At 39.3% G+C, this 21,778-nt stretch overlaps 1 protein-coding gene across 1 annotated transcript in view; it reads left to right on the forward strand.

The window, feature by feature from the left end:
• Positions 1–21,778, forward strand: part of slc7a9 (solute carrier family 7 member 9) — a 294,481-nt gene that overhangs the window by 140,275 nt on the left and 132,428 nt on the right. The window contains exon 4 of the mRNA XM_028810064.2: positions 20,537–20,779. Within this exon, the coding sequence (XP_028665897.1) occupies positions 20,537–20,779 (243 nt within the window). The remainder of the gene's footprint in view (positions 1–20,536; positions 20,780–21,778) is intronic.

The raw sequence follows: 21,778 nt of genomic DNA on the forward strand, positions 1-21,778 counted from the left end.
CTTGGTTCTTTTGATTCCAAATCTGGTTGCACGTGGCAGCTAATGGTATGTTTGTTATCCAAAACCTGCAAAAGCTAATACTCAAATTCAAGTATTTCACAGTTTAAAGAATTATTTAATGAAATTAGAAAAAAACTAGCTAATTAGCAATAGTATTGCTGGCTTATAATTATTTCAAAGACCATGGGAAACGGCAGATGACCGGTGACTTAACACCGTGAAGCGTTGAGTGTACAATGTCATTACCCAAATTTTTTGGACAATTGTATTGCCCCGTGGATAAGTCGACCCTGTTTTTTTGAATGAATTTTAAGGCATAAATTTTTTGATTTATACGCATATGGTATGGTTATGGTATGGTATGGTAACTGGCAGATTATTTAAATTTACATTTTTTAAGGCTTTGGGTTTCTTTGAGAGTTAATTTAAGTTTATGCCTACTTGAAGCATATGAACAGGCCAATACCATCACTCTCTCCTTGCTTTGCTTGTACCCTGGTGCTGATTTTTCTTCTCTTGCTGCGTTTTGGTTGGATTTTATAATTTATGCCCGTTTCATCACAGTTGTAATGACTTAAAGACTTAAATCTTCTTCCTCTTTAATCTGCACCACTTTAAAACCCATCTGTTTCCTCAGTACAAACTAATGATTTCTTCCCAGTAATGTTTAACTGTCTATCTTCAAACCTTTTTTTTCACCGGTCCAACCAATCAACACTAGCCATGAATACTACTTCCCCTTCTTTGAAATGCTTATGAAATTCTAAAGCTTTAGCTTGTAATATCAGTTCAGAAATTGGGCTGCCTTTTTCTCTCAACTGACTAAACCACAAAAACAGAGCTTGTATGTTTTTTTTCAGATTCTCCTTTCTTCATTGTTTTTATTTCTGTATTTTCACATCTCACCGAAACTCTTTATAAACATCATTTTTCAACTTCCCCTCTCTTTATTTTCCAGTCACCTACTGTCAGTTCACCAACACCCAAGTCAGTAGACACTTTTTTTATTTTTTCTCCCTTATCCAAGCGCTAAACCGCATCCCACTTCACCTCTAAGGGCACAACAACACGCTTCAGCTTCTCACTCATGATAACTTTTACTTTGCAGCTTAATAACTTTAAAAATTGAATGAATTACAAAAAATTGCACAAAAAATACAATGTACTGTACATAGAACTGTGGCTTAGTTAACACACTACAGCTGACGACTGAGGCTATGGCCGCACTAAAGTGTGATAAGCGGCATTGAGTGTGTCAATGAGAAAAACAGACACTTTGTATGAAATGACTTGGCCACACAAAGAATTTTAGGCATTTATGGATTAATCTGTTCCTTGTTAAAAAGGTAATCAGTTTGTGACATTGTAAGGATAGATTAGTGCTGTGAATCCCCGTGTATATGAAGATCGAATCCATTTGCCGAATTCCAACGTTCATTTGCATGAGTTGAACTGGCTTGGTACAGCCACAACATAGGTATCGGTACCTCAGGTAATACGGAACCTCTGTAAATCGGGACTTGTACTGTATAGGTAAACAACATTCGCTGTTACATTTATATAAGTAACATATAGATTTTGTGGCGGCACGGTGGCGCAGTGGGTAGCGCTGCTGCCTCGCAGTTGGGAGACCTGAGGACCTGGGTTCGCTTCCCGGGTCCTGCCTGCGTGGAGTTTGCATGTTCTCCCCGTGTCTGCGTGGGTTTCCTCCGGGCACTCCGGTTTCCTCCCACAGTCCAAAGACATGCAGGTTAGGTGGATTGGCGATTCTAAATTGGCCCTAGTGTGTGCTTGGTGTGTGGGTGTGTTTGTGTGTGTCCTGCGGTGGGTTGGCACCCTGCCCAGTATTGGTTCCTGTCTTGTGCCCTGTGTTGGCTGGGATTGGCTCCAGCAGACCCCCGTGACCCTGTGTTCGGATTCAGCGGGTTGGGAAATGGATAGATGGACATATAGATTTTGTTCATATAAAGACCATCAAAAAACAAAATCGCAAGCGGAACTTTGGACAATACCTTGGTGAGCTCTGTAAGCCTTGCTGTTTTGCGTGTGGCAGATTCACTGGCAGGATGATGGCCAACCTGTTGCTGCATCCCAACAGTGCCATCTTTCATCTTTACGCCTGGTGCAGCAGAGCTGTTCTTATGTGTGAGTGGACATTTCTTGCGGCGAGGGCTTCTGATCTCTTTCTCTGATGTAGGACCCTCATCCTCATCTGAGTTCACCTCTGCTATGCCATGTCTTTATTTGAAAACAGCAGTGTCAGATCGGGGGGAGCATGAACAATACTGAGAGAATAAAACTGAATTAAAAAAAATGCTAACCTTTATAACTACCATAAATTTACACCGGCTATTACAGACTCAAAGCAAATGTATGTTTTTATTCTATAATAGTAACAATACTCAAAACGGCAAATGTAGGAAGTGCCCAGAATCAAACCCACTACCTCTTGATTATGAGTCAGCAGTTCTTACCGCTGCACTACCCAAGCGGTCATGTAAGTGTCATACCCTAACCCGTTTTCTTTTTCTTCAGTTATATTCTTGAATAAAAGCGCATTTCTTTTGTTATATTTGTAAATTTTGTGAAAGTGTTTATTTCATATTTGGACGTAGTACTATAACATGAAAAAAGTTTGTTTTAGGTATGTGTTCAACATTTCTTACATTTCCTGTCATCCTACACTTACATAGATCATTGAAGACATAGAACACAAATGAAATGCATGCGTTCCAAATAATGATATATTATTCACCCTATACAATTCCAGGAACCTCACACCCAAACAAACAAACAGACTGGAGCTGGGAGAACTTTTTTCCGAGATGAGCTGCGGTGGTCGGGGGGATGGGATAGCAGGCTGCTTGTGCTGATCGACACATTTGCAAAACAAAAGACACTAATGGAGAGATATGACAGAATTTAAGGTTGCCCGGGATTACGAGTTTTTTGTAGGCTTCAGGGATTCTAGTGTTAGAGGGTAACCATTTCATGATTTAAAAATTCTTTGCCATTATATGTCAGCTTCTTAATAAAACCATAACATTAAAGAATATTTCAAACTTTTATTACCTGAACTAAGTACTTTTCAGTTTACATTTAACACTAGAATTACCAAAGCCTATGAAGTACTAGGGTGTTGTTCCCAGAGCATCGTCAGCAGTACCGTTAGACGTGTGTTGTTGGCCTTCTTTAGGCATTGTTACTTTTACAGCAACTTGAGTAGTGGGTGACACTGAATAGAATATAAGCTGACTATACCACCTCTTATTCAATTTTGTTTTTAAGGATTTGTTTGGTTCTGCTGAGGTAGACGTTTAATCAAGATATGTTTCCATTCCTGTGCAACTCTAGAGTAAGCAGGAGTTCATGTCAGGAAGTTTTAATAAAGTTTATTGATTTTTAAGGGAGGAGCAATTGGTAGGAAAAAAAGAAGTGTTCTTGTGTAGCTCAGTGCTGTATCTTTGCCGTTGTATTATAAAATAAATAAAAATACAATTGGCAAGTAGTCCTCAAACTGGGGTGACCATCTCTGTGCCTTCCCACACATCAAGGACTCAGTCTGCTGTGCTATTGAGGTTTCCGCAAGCCAAAAAGAAGCGACGCCGAATTCTGGTAAGGAGAATAGCGGACTACTCTCACCCGCTCTTACACTGGTGACAGCAGCAGTTGGTTAAGTTTGTAAACATTAATTTGCATTTCTATAAACAGTGTGAATATTACCACTATTGCTTGTGGACACTTTAGTGACTACTGGTGTCAGTTTTACAAGTTGAGCTTCGTGCTGTATGCTTGTTCACGTTTCTCCGAAACATGTTGGATGACGAGCAACAAACCACTGTTGTTATGCACCAAAGAGTTGGCGGCGATACTGTGAACATACAACTGCTGTTTAATGTTGAATTGCCTCCACCCTTTAGTGGTGACCGATTTGAGCCATTTAATTCATGGATTCAGTGATTAGAAGTAGCTCTGGATTTTTCAGCAGCTCCAATAGAAAAGGGTAAGCTTCCCTCCACAAAGCTCATTGGTGCAGCATTTTCATACTGGCAAAGCCTTTCCCCTGATGTAAAGGCTGACTACGCATTGGCTAAAGCTATTTTGAGCACCGTTTTTGGAAGACAGCAGTTTTTGGCCACATTTGAAACATACTTGAATGCTCGTCCTCACAGACCTGAAGAACCACTAGAGCAGTGTTGGGCAAAGTCAGTCCTGGAGGGCCGCATTGGCTGCAGGTTTTTGTTTCAACCCAGTTTCTTAATTAGAAAACAATCCTTGCTAGTAATTTAATTTCATGGCTTGTTAGTGCTTTAACTCTGCCATGTTAGGTCAGGTCTCATATCCTAGATTTTTTTTTCCCCTTTCTAAGGACATGATCCAAATGATTTGAAGTCTAAAACGGATGAGTAATTTTCAGTCCATCACTCTTTTCTCTTCATTTGCCTTCTAAATGTTTAATTAAATCAAATAGTGTACAATAAATACACACAAGTGTAAATGGAAACAAGCTAAATGGAGAAATGCTGGTTTCTTTTGTCTAAGTGCTAATAAGGAGCAATTACAAGTCAAAAATACAGCTTTTTAAGCCTAAAATAAGCAATAAGTATTCAGTGAGACCACTAAAATGAAGCAGAAGTGTTACTTGAGCAATAAGTCTTCTTATTAAGCAATTGGGTTGGAACAAAAACCTGCAGCCACTGTGGCCCTCCAGGAAATACCTGGCCCAACCATGCACTAGAGGTTTATGCAGCAGACTTGACTAACCTAGTCACTGAAGCTTTTCCTCAATATACTGCTGATGCTCAACACTGTGAAATTTTTAGATGGTTTGTGTCATGATTAGATCCTTCTCTTCAACTAAAAATCCATGAGCACGGTGCAGTGACACTGGATGCTGCTTTGAAAGTAGCAAGGCAATATGAACGTGCTCAGTTAGCTCTCAGCATAGCTGCTCCTTCAAATGTCATGCCAGTGACTGTCACACAAAACAATTCGGACAGCCCTGCTGCTGATCCTATAAATGACTTAGTAGCTGCCTTTGCTGACTTACATGACTTACAACAGTCTAATAAATTCTATACTGATGAGGGACTGGCCAAACTCGCACAGCAGTTTTCTGACCTTAAACACCAAGTGAAAGGAATAAGGAGCACATATCACGCCTGTGGAATGACAGATCTTATCTGCTGCACTGGTCATAACTCAAAACAACGGAACTAGCTTCAGTGCCCCTGCCAGGACTGGTACAGTTCTACCCAAAACTCATCCGCAGGAAGACGTCGCTCTCTGTATGATGATATCTGTATACTATATTTCCGAGCTTCATCACCTCATTGCTAAACCTACTCTGATGATGACTGCTTTCCTCAAAATGGTGATTCCTGCTCTCAATGACATCAAAGCCAATCCCCAGCCTCTCATCACCCAAAGGTCTACCGTTCCTGAACAGATCTCTGTGATGATTATTCTCCCTCCAGGTACTTTTATAATAATTCATCTGTCTGCTCTCCTTTGGGTGAGCGCAGAGCACATACTGCAACACATTCCTCTAACTCTAATTATATTGACAGCCCCCATAGAGCTTCTTCCTCATTAACCTCACCTCTACAGACAAAGTAGACACTCCTCACCCACTATGTCAAACCACCGGAGACATCCTTTGGACAGCTATCGCACACCTCCCACAAAACGGGTGCATTTTTCTACACCAGACAACACACTATTTCCCTCTAAACCTATTCAGGGAAACTATTAGATGCTGGCATTGAGGACAAAATGTCAGCTTCTGTTCATGTGTCGGTCCACCCACATACTGTTGATTCTAATGCACACATTAGCCCTACGCCATTTGTACAACTCACAATAGCGTGAGCTCATTTCCATACTTTAGTGTACACTGGCTGAGGTCTCTCACTGATCTCAGATGACTGCCGCAGATCTATTCCAACACACAACCCATCAGTAAGACATTTGTCCTTGCTACCTCTGTAACTGGGCACTTCTTGGATATGTTGGGATTTGTAACTGCCCAGTACATTTATTGGAGACATTATGATTTCTCATGTTTTTCATGTGGTGTGTTCTTCCAGCCACCCTATGATTTTAGGATGTGTTTTCTAACCCAGCATCATGTAACCTTGAACGTGCTGCATGCACTTTTCTCAATGTACGACACCACAGTGGCTTTCTCCTCCCCTCAACATCTTGTCCCTGTACAGTATGTCGTCACCACTGTCTCACCTGTGACTGTCCCAGCTTTGTCAGAAATGGCAATTGCAGTCTCTGTAATGGGAAGCTTCATACCATGTCAATATTTTTTTGGCATTATAGAACCACACCACTCCTCTATGCTGTCATTAGGTTTTGCTAAAACACTAACATCAGTAAACAATGGCAGAGACTTTGTCAGAGTTGTTAATCCATCCACAGACCCTGTTTCCCTCAATGAAGGATGCCTACTAGACCAGCTGTTCTCCATCACAGGCCAGGGCCACGAGGAATACACCTCAGTGTCAGCAGTTACTGCTAGTACTGCGTCTAACGAAGCATTTACACAAGTGGACATATCTGAAACAAATTTGTCCTCAGCAGAAGTAATAAAACTTGAAACTTTACTAAGGGACTATTCAGATATTTTTAGCTCACACCCTTATGATTATGGTAGAACAAACCTAATCACCCACAGTATCCATACAGGGAATGCTAAGCCAATCAAATTACATCCGTATAGAGTTTCCCTTGCAACATAGGCTCTATTGCAACAGGAAGTTGAAAAGCTCCTGGAGCATAATATTATTGAGGAGTCTCATAGTCCATGGTTGGCTCCAGTCATATTAGTTAGGAAAAAGGATGGTACCCAAAGATTTTGCGTTGATTATTGTCATCTTAATGCAGTTACTGTTAAAGACTGTCACCCACTTCCTAGGGTTGATGACACACTGGATAGGCTATGTGCTTCCTGAATATTTAGTACTATTGACCTTACTGCAGGATATTGGCAGATTCCACTGGACCCAAGAGACAAGGAGAAAACCGCTTTTTTGACAGGTGTCAGAATTTATCATTTCAGAATGATGCCAATGGGTATTTCTAATGTCCCTCCAAGTTTTCAGCACTTGATGGAGTTGGTGCTCTGTGGCTTACACTGGAACATATGTTTAATATATCTTGATGACATTATCATTTATAGTGAGGATTTCTCCCAACACCTTCAGCATTAACGTGAGGATTTCCTTTGTTTCCATGAATCTAGGCTCAAGCTCAAACCCACTAAGTGCCATCCGGCATGCTGCTCTGTCACATTTTAGGCCACTGTATTTTAAGTGAAGGCATTCAGCCAAATGCTGCAAACACAGACAAGGTCGCATTGTGGCCTGTCCCACAATCACTTACTCAGGTCAGAGCCTTTTTAGGCCTTTGTTTCTATTACAGGCAATTCATTAAACAATTTGCCCACACTGCTGAGCCTTTGCATCACCTCACGCACAAAGGTGTGCCATTCATCTGGATGGCTGAAGCCTTCGCACACTAAGGGCTCATTTATACTTCATGCTCAGAACACGTACTCACACACATCATGGCTGTCACGTGTTCCCAGCGTTCATTTGACACTCCTCTGAGCATGTCCTCAGAAATTAACGCAATGCGTGCACGAGTTGCAGTACCAGCAAAAAGTCGGGGGGCACAGTGTGATAAAAGTTTCAACATGATGTCAGAGTCTCTGTTTACTATCTACATGTGACAGAAAGCCACTTTGAAGATCCTCTGGGATCAATGCGCATACTTTGATGTTTGATAAATGGTTCAATGTGGTGAAGCAAAATGCCGACATACAAATGCATTTATGGTGCTTTTATATTCAAGCATCGCATATTCCCCAATGTAATGACACGATACATTTTAAAAGTCTGACATACCATCTTCTGTGTTGTCTTTTTCCTGTCTTTTTTTGTCTTTTTTTTTTTTTTTATTGCACCTTCACAACAGCATCAGAATGTACAGCAGTGCATTTGAGCCATAGAGAAAAAATTCAGAACATTGTGAAAAGGTCTATTTTGTGATTATAGTGTAGTGAAAAGTCAAGCAAAATGACACCTTTTATTGGCTAACTAAAAAGATTACAATATGCAAGTTTTCGAGTTAGCCAATAAAAGATGTCATTTTGCTTGACTTTTCACTACATTCATAATGGCTAACACGGTACAACACCTTAGTGATTATAGTGGAAATTTCAGCTTTAAACTCAAAATGTCCACTTTAACCTCGTAGTTTACTTTATCATTAAAGTAAACTGTCGTAAATGTCATATTAAAACCTACCCAGTTAACCGTTATGTGCTTCTGGGGCTTCCTCCTGACCTGACAGCAGCATCAAGCAGCAATAATAGATCACCACACAGAACACATTAAATATATAATATTCCAACTCTCTGCACATTTAGAATCCTTAAATTTATACTTATCACTTTCATGATGAAATGCAAAGTACAGTATGTATGTTACATTTTACAAATAAATTTGTTAGCTTTGTTTAAATAAAGAATACTGTTAATAATTACACATATGCGGACAGCACAGTGGCAGAGCGGTAGTGCTGCTGTCTCATAGGGAGTCATGTCGCTGGTGTTCCCTGCCTGGAGTTGACATGTTTCCCTGGTGGGTTTCCACAGTGTGCTCCGGTTTCCTTCCAAAGACATGAAGGTTTGGTAATTTGGTGAAATGACGCTAAAATGACGCTAGTGTATGTGTGTACTCATATTCACCTTGTAATGATGTAATGCCCCTTCCAGGGATTGTTTCTGCCTCGTGCCCGTGTTATTATATGTTTCGTTATAATATTAAGTTTAATGTCACTGTCTCTCTGCACACTGTTATGGATTCATTCATACAGGCAGACCAAGTATGGTACACAGGGGCTCAGCATTTAGAATTGCAGAGCCAAGCACAGGACTAGATAGCCAAAGACAACTGGAGGATTGTATAGTCAGCCTAAAGACAGAATATTATACTTCTGTCCTCTGTCAGCACAAAATCTTCTTTCCTTGTTGGGAGAATTAGAACTGCATGTAGGCATTGTGCTATTCCTGTATTTTTTGGAGGTGGAGTGGAGTCTGTGGACGAAGACACCAGACAAGACAGCAGGTGTGGTTATATAGCAGCTTTTATTCTTCAGTGTCACAGTGAGCAGAGTTTCAGAAAAGCAGGCAATCAATATTACATGACAGCATCAGGGCTGTTCTGAACCCCGTCTGTCGGGTGGGGCAAAGTTTTATACCCCTAGAACTCGTGATTTAATATCATTATGGAATGCAACAGTCATCTCTCAAGGTTGAAGTTTTAAGCAGCTTCATTTCTAAAACAATGATCTGCTTAGCCCTCTCAAAGTACACCGTGTCCTTGACTAAAGTTTTTAAGCTTTGCAGCAAAGATATTGGTGGCTTGCAGCTGCAAAGAGAAAAATAATAAGGTAGGCAGGCGCAAGCTTTTCATGATAAGAGGAAACGGGATAAGGCAGACTCATGTTTTGGAATGCTTAGACCTTGAGTCCCTTGGACAAATATTTTTCTGTTTGCTCAGCAAAGCATGTTTTTAAAGCTTACTTCTGCTTAACTTCTTAGACAAGGATTAGTACAAGGGAACAAAGAGAACATTCATCTTCCACAAGTCCTTTCCTGTCCTTGTCTGGATCCAGAGAAAGAGCCTGCACATGGAGCAACCAGTATATAAGGATGGACCTACTGCCAATACACTTTGAAGCTGTCGGGCGGAAGATTATGTCATCCGTCCAGAAAATGCTTTCAGCGTGGCGACGAAACATGGCAGACTGCATAGATCAAGATCCCACCTTGATAGAGTCTGTCATTAGCTTCCAGTCTGTAACCGCGTAAATCGTCAGTAAAGAAAGCTTAAGTATATCTTTTTCTCATGTGATTTTTGTACCGCCGTAATCAAATATGGGAGGGATGTCGCCTTTTATATCATATTTCTGTATTTTTCGGTTACTTAACATGCCGCAATTTCAAAAGAACACATATCCAGAGAGCTAATGCCTCTTAAGGAAGCAAAATTGGCGTAGTCGGCAGGATTGTGGCTAAATTAATAACCGTATATTATTTATAATGTAATATATATATATATATATATATATATATATATATATATATATATAAAATATGCTTCTGATAATAACGAAATGGAAGGTCGGTCAGATGCTGAGTGCATCGTGATGGTTGCGCACACTGTCATGAACTCCCGTGACCGAGTTATACTGCCTTAAAATGCCTGGCCCGAATTGGCACTGGGATATTAATTAATCCTGGCAAAGTACAAGAGGCGGTCTTGTACCGGGCCACAGAGCATGGGGCTTGAAAGAAAACCGACACCTGTCGGCGACTCCTGGTAGTGTCTGCTAACTACAGTATGTGAGTGGACTTTTAAGTTCAAAGCATAATTATAAATGTGGGAATAAACAATGAAACTAAACCGGACAAGATAAATTGAAAACAACAGTTTTAAATTTATAGCACGAGACTGGTTGTCCAGAGTAAAATGAAACGGCACCCTAATGGACAACACAGATTGATTAACTGCTGTACGAAATCCAAAACCTGCCTGAAAAGTAAATGCCGTGTTGGGGAACGCTGTTATTAAAATAAGTTGCATCGTTTAGCCATTAGAAACAATATTTTGTAAAAGCAATAAAGAGCTGTGCGTTAAGATTTGATGCAGGCAGGCAGACATGCCGGCACTTACCTTGTCATTTGATGAGTCAATCCCGCATCCAGAGGGTCTGGAAGTCGGTTACTTACAGATGAATGGTATAAATGCTGATAAAAATCCATAACGGCTTGATCGCACTCGCTAAAATAAATTTATAGAAATCTTTAATGGCATAATAGAAATCCAATGTACACGGTTCGTCCATGTGTTAAAACGCAGTCAGTGAGCGGTGCAGCTGTTCTAATCACTCTGCCTCAAAGATTAAAGGTTAAAGGTTTTGGCAACCCCCACCTATATTGTACTGCTAAAGAATCATGCCATGTGCTTAAACACACAAAAATTATTGAAATTGCCTTTTAAATATAGATTAAATTACGAACCTACGTTATAAGCTAATGTTTAAAAAGAAACTGTAATGCAAAGAGCTCTAACTAAAAATTGGAAAAAGAATAAATACATTTGGTTTTAAAACTTGCAATGAGAAACATGCCTCTTTTACCTTCCGGTGAGTACTGGCCATACTTTTTTAAGAAGGGATTTATTGGATAAGTGTGAATTTAAAAATGAGACAGTTTCTCACATGACAAAGAAAGATAATTATCGATTTGTGTAATTGGGTTAAAGCAAATAGAATGTCTCCACTTTTGTTTAAGGCTTGTAAACGTGCAAAACATTTTTCCTTTCAAACACTGATCAAGATTAAAGGAAAAATGCTCTTTAAATAATACTAAATGAGAATGGAGACAAGTTCTTGCGATAAGCAGAATGTGCCTGATTGTGCATGAATGGAAGTTGTGTATTTTAGGAACTATAAAGGAAGAGTATGGTGGCGCAGTGGTCAGCACACTTGATATGACATAAAGGTTCGAGCATGCATGTTTTCCTTGTTAAGTCAGGATGTTCTTTGTGACCGCGTAACTTTTGATGGGAATGCTTTCTTGTTGTGGAATTGTGCTGCGTGATCTCCCGATGAGTGGATTTTCCTTGATTGTTGCTGAACCCGGTTTTGCCATGGACTTTTTCATGATCTGGAGACTAGCACATATAAAATTAAGGTAAGATGTACTCCTAATTTAATAAAAGTGATACCAGCTTGCGGCCTGAGAAGTTGTTTGATTGTAATAATAAGCATGAAGGAAAAGACGTGTTTAAGTGCGTTGCACGGTGAAACCTTATAGATAAACAAAAAAGCACAACCTCGAGTGAGTTTATAGCACGTGTAAGAGAACTTTATTCTGTGAATGAAGTGCAATTGTACAAGAGAACGTGAGTATGTGAATATGTGAAGATATTTGAAAGAATGAAGCAATTGCCAAATACTGTATGTTGAGATGACTGAAACGAGTGAAGACTGCTTGTTTATGAACAGTTGCTTTTCCCAGTGTGCTGAATGTTGTTTAAAGAACTTCTGTTTAGCCAAGTAATTTTGCTTGGGCATGAAGTGGGATTTAGAATCTAGCAAAGAAAATAAAAGAAGATTAATTATTCTTATTCAGAGTCTGGGGTGGCAGATGCGCGTTTATGTCATTTGCAAGTCTGTGTTTGTTTGTCAGCTGACTAATCAATAATGTGAAGTGTGGCATGCGGCTGGGGGTGGCACCCAGCCCGGATGCCCAGGAGGAGGGCTCATGCCTCCTCCAGACCACGAGGGGGCGACCTCCATGGTTCCTTTGGGAGCCACGGGTTCAGGGCTTGGAAGTCCAACCCTGTAGGGGCCGTGGTCTCCGCCAGGGGGTGCCCCCATGCCTGAAGGACCCGGAACCCCAACACTTCCGCCACACCAGGAAGTGCTGGGGGGAAGAATACTGGGAACACCCGGAGGGCTTCCGGGAACACAGCCGGCACTTCCGCCACACAGGGGAGTGTCTAGGGAGTGTCGGGGATCACCTGGAGCCCATCCGGGTACTTATAAAAGGGGCCACCTCCCTGCAAAGGAGGACTGGAGTCGGGTGAGGAGTGGACAAGGTTTGTGTGCAGGAGAGTGGAGGCGGCCTGAAGAGCAGGCAGAAACTGAGAGAGGCCTGGACTTTGGGGGAGTTTGGTGCTTGAGGCACTGCGTTGTGCACTTTATTGGACTGTGATTATGTATAATAAACGTGTGGTGGACTTTAACATGGTGTCTGTCTGTCTGTGTCCGGGCAGCTTATCACAGAAGGAAAACTCTAAAAGATGGGAGATGTCCCATTATGATACTATAATAATATAATAACATAATAACAATCGTTATAGTAATAGGGGATCATATTCAAATTTAATTGTACTAGTAATACATGTGAATATCTGCAAAGAAAAAAGTGATCATAAGAATATTTGTAATGCAAACTGGTGCTTAGACAGTGAAGCCTGGAATGTCTTTGACGCTTACAAGCAGATGCAGTGTTTAAATAAAAACTGACCTATGCCCTTGCAAGGCAAAAAGACAGCCAGTCGCATATTCAGTTAAAGAGTTAAGACTTTAAACATTTTTAAAATCTGAATAAAGCATTATAAGCATAAAATATAACTCAAATCCATAGATGTTCTTTTTTTCCTCCAGATTCAGCAAGCCCTGTGACCAATGAAAAAAAAAAAAAAACTATTTTTTCTATAGAAGCTGCAAGAAATAGCTTAATAGCAAGTTTGGGCAAAGAAATTAGAAATAATCTAATCAAAGGGTGGTGAATGAATGTTTATCAATCATAAATTAATGAACAGCAGTTATTGGAATTATTTCCTTGCATGCTGATTAGTGCAAGTATAAGGGTATAAGATCCTGTATAATAGAAATGTTTAAATGAAAAATGTTCCTATTTTTAAACTAGACTAATTTCTTTCTCTAGTCTTCATATAAAGAGAGTATAGAGGGTTTACATATTTTGATGTATAACAAATGATTATTGTTATCACTTCAGTAATTACGAAATGTATTAGAACTGAACATGTATTGATTTGTCTCTGTAAGTGATTAATTTTATGAAGATTTGTTATTATATCAATGTATTAAGGTTAATGCTCAGTTACAATGCACATAGTTAAATAGAATGTTCAGTTATTCATTAGAACCATTAGTCTATATGAACTGTGCTGTTGTAATATTTTAAAGACCTTTAAAAGATTTGTCTCTTGATCAGATAAGCTACAGTTTGTTATATGGTAATATTACATATATTTGTTATATTCTTAAGGAAACAATTTTGTTTCCTTTGGAGGCATTAGCTCTCCGGATATGTGTTCTTTTGAAATTGCGGCATGTTAAGTAACCGAAAAATATAGAAATATGATATAAAAGGCGATATCCCTCCCATAGTGATCACTCCCATAGTGATCACATGAGTAAAAAGGATATACTTTAGCTTTCTTTACTGACGTTTTTACGCGGTATTACAGACTGGAAGCTTATGACATACTCTATCAAGGTGGGAGTCTTGATCTACGCAGTCTGCCATCTTTCATCGTCACGCTGAAAGGATTTTCCGGACGGAGGACATAATCTTACGTCCGATAGCTTCAAAGTGTATTGACAATAGGTCCATCCTTATATACTGGTTGCTCCACGTGCAGGCCCTTTCTTTGGATCCAAACAAGGACAGGAAAGGACTCAACTCCACCTCCAAAAAAAATACAGGAATAGCACAATGCCTACATGCAGTTCTCATTCTCCCAACAAGGAAAGAAGATTTTGTGCTGACAGAGGACATAAATATACTATTCTGTTTTTAGGCTGACTATACAAGTTGTCTTTGGCTATCTAGTCCTGTGCTTGGCTCGGCAATTCTAAATGCTGAGCCCCTGCGTACCATACTTAGTCTGTCTGTATGAATGAATCCATAACAGTGTGCACAGAGACAGTGACATTAAGCTTAATATTATAACAAACATATTATAACAGCCCGATACTAGCTGGAATGGGCGCACCCCTGGATTGATGGATTTAATCATTAAACAATCATCCTTGGAATTTAATGGGTGTTTCAGGCAATTCACAACACAGCAAAGTGTTGTTCCTGTTCTCACCGTGATGATATCTCGCACTGCCACCTGGTGGAATTTTCCAGATTTACATAAAGTACGTACACAAGTATAAACAGTAAAACGCTTGCATAGCAGTAGCGTCCGCTGGAGCATGAAGTATAAACCTGGCCTAAAGCAAGCTTTAATATCCCCACCAATAATGACATTTCCCAACCTGTCAATTCCTTTTTTTCCTATACGCTGATGCCTCTCTCCATGCTATTAGATCTGTCTTAGCACAACGCTTTGACGGTAAGAACATGTATATGCACATTCTAGTCATTTGCTCTCATTTTTATAAAGAAAGTGGTCAAGCTTTGACTGTGATCTATTACTTAGCTTTCACCATCATCACAGACCATAAAACTCTGGGCGGTCTTAAAAAAAACTTCCTTTAGACCAAAACCCCACAGGAAGAAGTGCACGGTGGTATGTTGAATTGGACCTTTATGACTGGCATGTTATCCATCGTGACAGAGCTAAGCAGCTTAATGCTGATGCCCCATCTCAGCACCTACCTGACCCTTCCCAGGTTGTTCTGTCACCATTACCTGTCACTTGAAGAACTCAGACTGTAACAGCTTCAACCCAGACAGATGTTGCCTCAGCACTCAATTCTCAAAGTTATACCTCACAGCCAGTTTCAAGTACTAGTCTTGTGCACATACAAGGGGATTGGAACATTGCTGAAGAGCAACAGAGGAATCCTAATCTTACAACTGTTCTCTCTCTTTGCTGGAGAGGGACACCGACCCCCTATTTGGAGACTTCATAATGCATCCCCTTATCTAAGGAAACTATGGTCACAGTTTGATCATCTTATAAAAGATAATGGACTATTGTATCGACAACTGTGCCAACCTTCTCACAGAACAGTTACATAAATTATTATTCCTACCTCACTGATTCCCCAAGTGCTCCATTATGTTCGTGGACACCCAGCACCTATTCATTATGGATTGGCCAAGACTATGGACATAGCAACGCAGTCTTTTTACTGTCCTTATATGTCTTCAAACATTGCTAATTACTGCCAGCAATGTGCTGCTTGTCAGTCCAGGCAGTCCCCTGTACCTCGCCCACAGGCTCCTTTGGTTTCTATCTCATCTGAACGGCCATTCCAGATTGTTGCTGCAGATATAAAACAGTTGAAACTTTCCACAAAAGGTCAACATTATACAGTATGTTGGTGCTGATGGATCTTAATTCTAAATTTGTCAGCCTTTATCAGATAAGCGATCAGACTACTGTTTCAGTCGCACATTGTATTTTTGGACAGTTTATCCCACAACATGGAATTCCTGAAGCTCTGCATTCAGACCAAGGTCGTCAATTTGAGTCAGACCTCATAAAACACCTTTGCGACTTGTTATCAATTCAGAAGCTTCGCACCTCTCCCTATCATGTACAGTGTGACAGAGCAGTGGAATGTTATAACCGCACAATATAAGAGGAACTGGCTAAATATCTGTTTGACTTAGGTCAAGAAAGGGACAATAATTTACCTCAAGTGGCATTGGCATATAATACAACAACCCATGCCAGCACAGGTTACACACCTTTCTTTCTGGCCAGAGTTCCACTTAACATAATTAATAACAAAATTGGCTATTCCACCTCTGCAATGGCTGGCACCCCTGCAGCATATGCAGCCTCATTGAAAGCACAACTGACAAATGCCTATAGATCTGCAACTGCTTTAGAAATAAAGCACAGCAACAGCAGCAGCTGTACTACATTTGGCGTGTAAAGTACACACCTTATAGAACTGGGGATCTAGTACTGATGGATAACCCAGCACATCATCAAAACAAATTAGCCCCACATTGGATTGGCCCTTATGAGATTCATTGCCCTCTACAATCATCTAAAAATGACCCTCCTGTCATCTTTAATCCTGAATAAGATCAAACACAGTTGTGTTAGGGTGCAACAGGAGCTTCCATCTGCATCTAAAGTCACATGTACTGTGTCAGCGTGCCCGTGTCGATCAAACACAGGAAGCTCTGCAGTTTACTTGTGACTTTACGCTGTAGAAAGATAAGTGCATAAATCAAGGTGAATAACATTTGATATGACTTTTATATACAAAGTACAGTAATGGCAGCTTCCACCTGCAGGTATAGACTCTTCAGTAGGCGAGTGACTCTCCACGCTAGTGTTTAGATGTGGACGGTGTATGTGCCCAAAAAAGAAGTCTAACTTCATTCTCATACCATTGCTTGTATACTGAAATGTCAGCAGGCATTTTTCATGGCATTACACGTGAAATTTGTGAGCATGCCCTTGTCGATCAAACAGAGGAAGCTCTTCAGTCTACTTGTGACTTTACGCTGAAGGAAGATAAGTAAATCAATCAAGGTAAATAACATTCGATCTGGCTTTTATTTAAGTAACATATAAATGTTTCTTATGTAAAGACCATCACAATACATAATCACAAACAGGAGTTTGCGTTATACGTTGGCGAGCTCTGTAAGCCGTGCTGTTTCTTGGAAGGACAGGTGTGGGGCAGACTGACTGGCAGGATGATGCCGGACCTTGTCCTGCAACGAAACTGTGCCATCTTTCACCTTTACGCTTGGTGCAGCTGTGTTGTTCTTATATGTGAGTGGACGTTTCTTGCGGGGAGGGCTTCTGTTCTCTTTCTCCGATCTGAGTTCACCTGTATTATAGCTTGTCTTTATTTGAAAACAGTGGTGTCAGATCGGGGTGAGCGTAAACGCGACTGAGAGAATAAAACTGAATAAAAAAAATGCTAACATTTACAAGTACCATACATTTACAGACTCAAATCGAATGTGTTTTTATTGTATAATAGTAACAATAAGAAGAGCTCACTACTCAAAATGTTAATTTTGGGAGACGTGAAGACTCGAACCCACAATCTTTTGAATAGGAGTCAGCAGTTCTTACCGCTGTACTACCAAAGAAGTCACGACAACAAGCCACACTAACCTGATTTCTTTTTCTTCAGTTATACTCTTGAATAAAAGCGCACTTGTTTTGTTATACTTGTACCTTTTGTGAAAGTGCTTATTTGATATTTGGACTTCAGTCTTCATACATTATACACTTCATGTCAAAATTTTGTCGTTAGTACTAAAACAGGAAAAAAGTTTGTCTTTTAGGTATGTGTTCAACATTTCTTGCATTTCCTGTTATCTTACACTTACATAGATCTTTGTAGACACTGAACACACATGAAATGCATGTGTTCCAAATAACGATATATTTTTTAGCCTATACAGCTCTAGGTTCCTGACTCCCTAATGAACAAGTCTTCAGTTGGGAGAGGTTTTTGCTGTTTCTGCGGTGATGGGAGGGGATGGTATAGCAGGCTGCTTGGGCTTATCGACACATTTACAAGACAAAAGCCGCTGAATGGAGAGGTGCGAGTGGATTTAAGGTGGACTGGATTTAGGAGGTTTTTTTGTAAGCTTTGGTAATTCAAGTGTTAAATTCCGCTATTTGTCAAAACCCCAGACTAAACCAAAAGTCATCCATTACAACCAATTGAAGCCATATATCACAAAACCTCATTATGTGGTTTCTCATTATCGGCCAGACGCTGTTTCACCTCCACCTTTAAACAACTTATCAGGTCTTATTACAAGTCCTGTACCACCAGCTGTACCTTCAGTTGCTACATAGCTTCAATCACAGCCACAATTGCCTGATCTTACTATGGCAAGCCAGAGCTGTACTCCCTCCACAGCAGATCGAATCCCCACCCCCCACCCCCCAGGAATAACACAAGTTTAGGTAACCCAGGATCATCAGCTTCTTCTCCTTGTGTTAATGACTTGCCTCCATGTTGGAGGAATATACTTGCAAGATTTAAGGACTTTGTGTTAATGCTTTCTGGTTTTATGCTAAATCTGTACACAGTTTATGTGCAAGTACTACTTGTTGATGTTTTGCACTTAATTAGAACACCCCCCTCTCATTTTATTGGAAAAATCTGCCTATAGTTATTGATTAATATTTAAATACTGTTTAGGTGAGGTCTGATAGAAGTTGAATTAAATTGTTGTTGAAATTATTGCTATTTCTGAAAATGTTATAGAAATGAGGACATTTCTTCTAGGGTATGAAAGTAATGTAAGCAGGAGTTCATATTAGGAAGCTTTAATAAAGTTTATTGATTTTTAAAGGAGGAGCAATTGCTAGGGAAGAAAAAAGAGAAGTGTTCTTGGGTAGCTCAGTGCTGTATCTTTGCCATTGTGTTATAAAAGAAATAAATATACAATTGGCAAGTAGTCCATAAACTGGGGTGACCATCTCTGTGTGCCTTCCCACACATCGATGACTCAGTCTGCTACGCTATTGAGGTTGCCCGCAAACCAAGAAGATCCGACACCAAAATCTGGTAAGGAGAATAGCGGACTACTCTCACCCGCTCTTACACTAGTATAAGAGACTGGATGCACTTCTGGCCATTTTGAATGAGCATACATCATGACCATAAATACATGACCCACACTTGGCTGAGAAAACTTTAAATGCTTCCATTGTAATTGGTTTACTTGGCTACACCCAGAACTGACCACCTTTTACTTGTTACCCAATGTAACTCTTTGTTACAGACGGAAGTACTAGCAAAAATTGGGCTAGTGTTCAAACTTCAGCAACACACTTGCTTCAGTCACTTGCATCGCACTGAGCTCTTTAGGAAAAAATGCATCATGTTTCTTCAAGGTAGCCTGTATTGTATTCTGGCAGACAATATCCAGTTGTATTTTACACAATTACACTCTGCAAAAAAGGTTAATTAACCTTTACTACATACAGTAGAAGAGTAGCAGTTTACTTTTTCTTTCTTACATAAATATTGATATCTTCTTCATATATGTTCCCAAAATAATGCCTTTTGGATGCAGAGGTAAATGGTTTAGCATTTCCAATCAATGTCTGTTGAAATAATAAAAAACTACTGCGCCAGTATCTTTCTCAATTTCTTTCTTTGAGAAAGAAAGTAACATACTATATGATCAAGTAGATAAAATGTACAGAACGTATATAATAAATGACTTCAAAATCAATCTAAAATTAACGCCAAACAATTAAAAATAAATAAATAAACCAGAATTCAACCCCAACCTGAGTCTAGCTCTATTTCTAATGGAGTTTCATCTGTTTTTGCCCTTATATTGATATGCAAGTGTTCTTTGTGCATGCCATCTTAAACAATGTGTGCTTAGCATTTAAATCCTCCTTGAATGTGAGCTCAGCATCTGAGTCATCAATGGTTCCTTTACCCTTCTCCATTTATAATACACATCTATTTTCAGCATGACATTCACGTTTACTTAGTTTCTTTTTCTGTTTTATTATCTCTTACCACTGCCTTCTTGAGTTTGTAAAAAACACTCAGTGTGTAGCTTCTGGCAATATTTTCTTTATGTGATCTTAATACTACCATTTCATCAGTAAGATTTTATTTACTATAACTTTTACATTTGTTTGTGGCTTTATTTGACAACATGTGTCTGTGGTTCTCTTCACAATGATAAATCTGTGTTAAAAGAGTCAAACTGAAGACACACAGAGATTTTTTTATTAATAAAACTAAATCAGCAAAGATTAACCTGCAAAAGGAATATGAACAGAATCCAGATTGTAGGCTGAGGGTTATGTAGGAATATGTTTTGCCAAATCATTTCCTACAGTATATATTTTGTGTTTTCTAAATGGTAGAAACCCCTTTTCTGATTACCGATTCTTTTGTCCTTTTCACCATATATTTACCTTGAAGTTGTTTTTATGATCTTTTAACAATATTTTATTGGCTATCTAATTTGATTTACTTTCTCCCAATTATTCAGGCGCATTATGCTATGCCGAGTTGGGTACCATGATCACAAAATCTGGTGGAGAGTATTCATATCTGCTAGAGGCTTTTGGCCCAGTTCCTGCTTTTTTGTATGCCTGGACATCTGTTGTGGTTTTAAAACCAGCATGTTGTGCCATTATCAGCTTAAGTTTTGCAGAATATTCAGCTGCACCATTCTACCCCAGCTGTGAACCACCAATTTTCATCATAAAATGTTTAGCAATTGCTGCTTTCTGTAAGTATTATAATTATTCAATGTATTTTAATTACTGAATTTTCATTAGTTTAATTTGACAATATAATTACATGTATAATACGAATTAATACATATTGATATTGTTTGCAGGTTGCTTTTTATGAATTATTTGAAAATTAATTTGATTAAAACATGCTGCACTTATTTATTAAAAGCCTGCATTGTTACTAACAGTGCTGAGTAATTATTTAAATTCTAATCACAATTTCCAGACTAAGCCGCATGCCCTCATTAAGTTGGGGCTCATCGTCCAACTAAAGAAGACTTGTGCTTAAATTCTGTTTAACATACACAGCAACTCCACCTCCTTTTCTGTTCTTTCTATCCTTCCTAAAAATGTGTATCCCTCTGTTATATTCATCCCCACTTTTGTTATTAGCCAGAAATCTGTTATTGTTATAATATCATAGTTATTCTCTGTTACATACATCTACAAGTCACTTGTTTTATTTTTGATACTTCTAGCATTAAAGCAAAGCTATTTTTAACATGTTACTCATTTTACTTTGCATATAAATATTGGGTTAGAATTTACATAACTATGCATTTTTATATTTATATTATTATTTATTCCTGTATGTACAAACCTGACCTGTCCTAAACTTGGTGCCCCCCCCAATACCCTGGTTTAAGCATTCCTTGACTATTACTTTTAACTATTCGTCACTACGATGCCAGTTATTTACTTGCAGAGATGCCGGTGTCAGATACTGCTGCTTACTGCCCTGCCTCACCAACACTAGTTTGAAGACAAATAACAAGTACAAGTAACTTTCCCAAACACTCCCCCAAACACTCAGCTGTGTTTTGTCCTGTGCAGGTGAAAAAAAAGAAAGTAAAAAACCCATCTAAAGGGGAAAAAAAACTTTTAAAAATTCACACATGGCACCTTAGTGGTAACTAAAACACTAGGATTTTAGGAGCAAAATGTATTTTTTTAATTAACTCTCACACCCCAGAACACAAAAATCTCAGCTG

The sequence above is a fragment of the Erpetoichthys calabaricus genome, chromosome 9 (genome assembly GCF_900747795.2).
Source record: "Erpetoichthys calabaricus chromosome 9, fErpCal1.3, whole genome shotgun sequence".
In the NCBI taxonomy this organism is placed as follows: domain Eukaryota; kingdom Metazoa; phylum Chordata; class Cladistia; order Polypteriformes; family Polypteridae; genus Erpetoichthys; species Erpetoichthys calabaricus.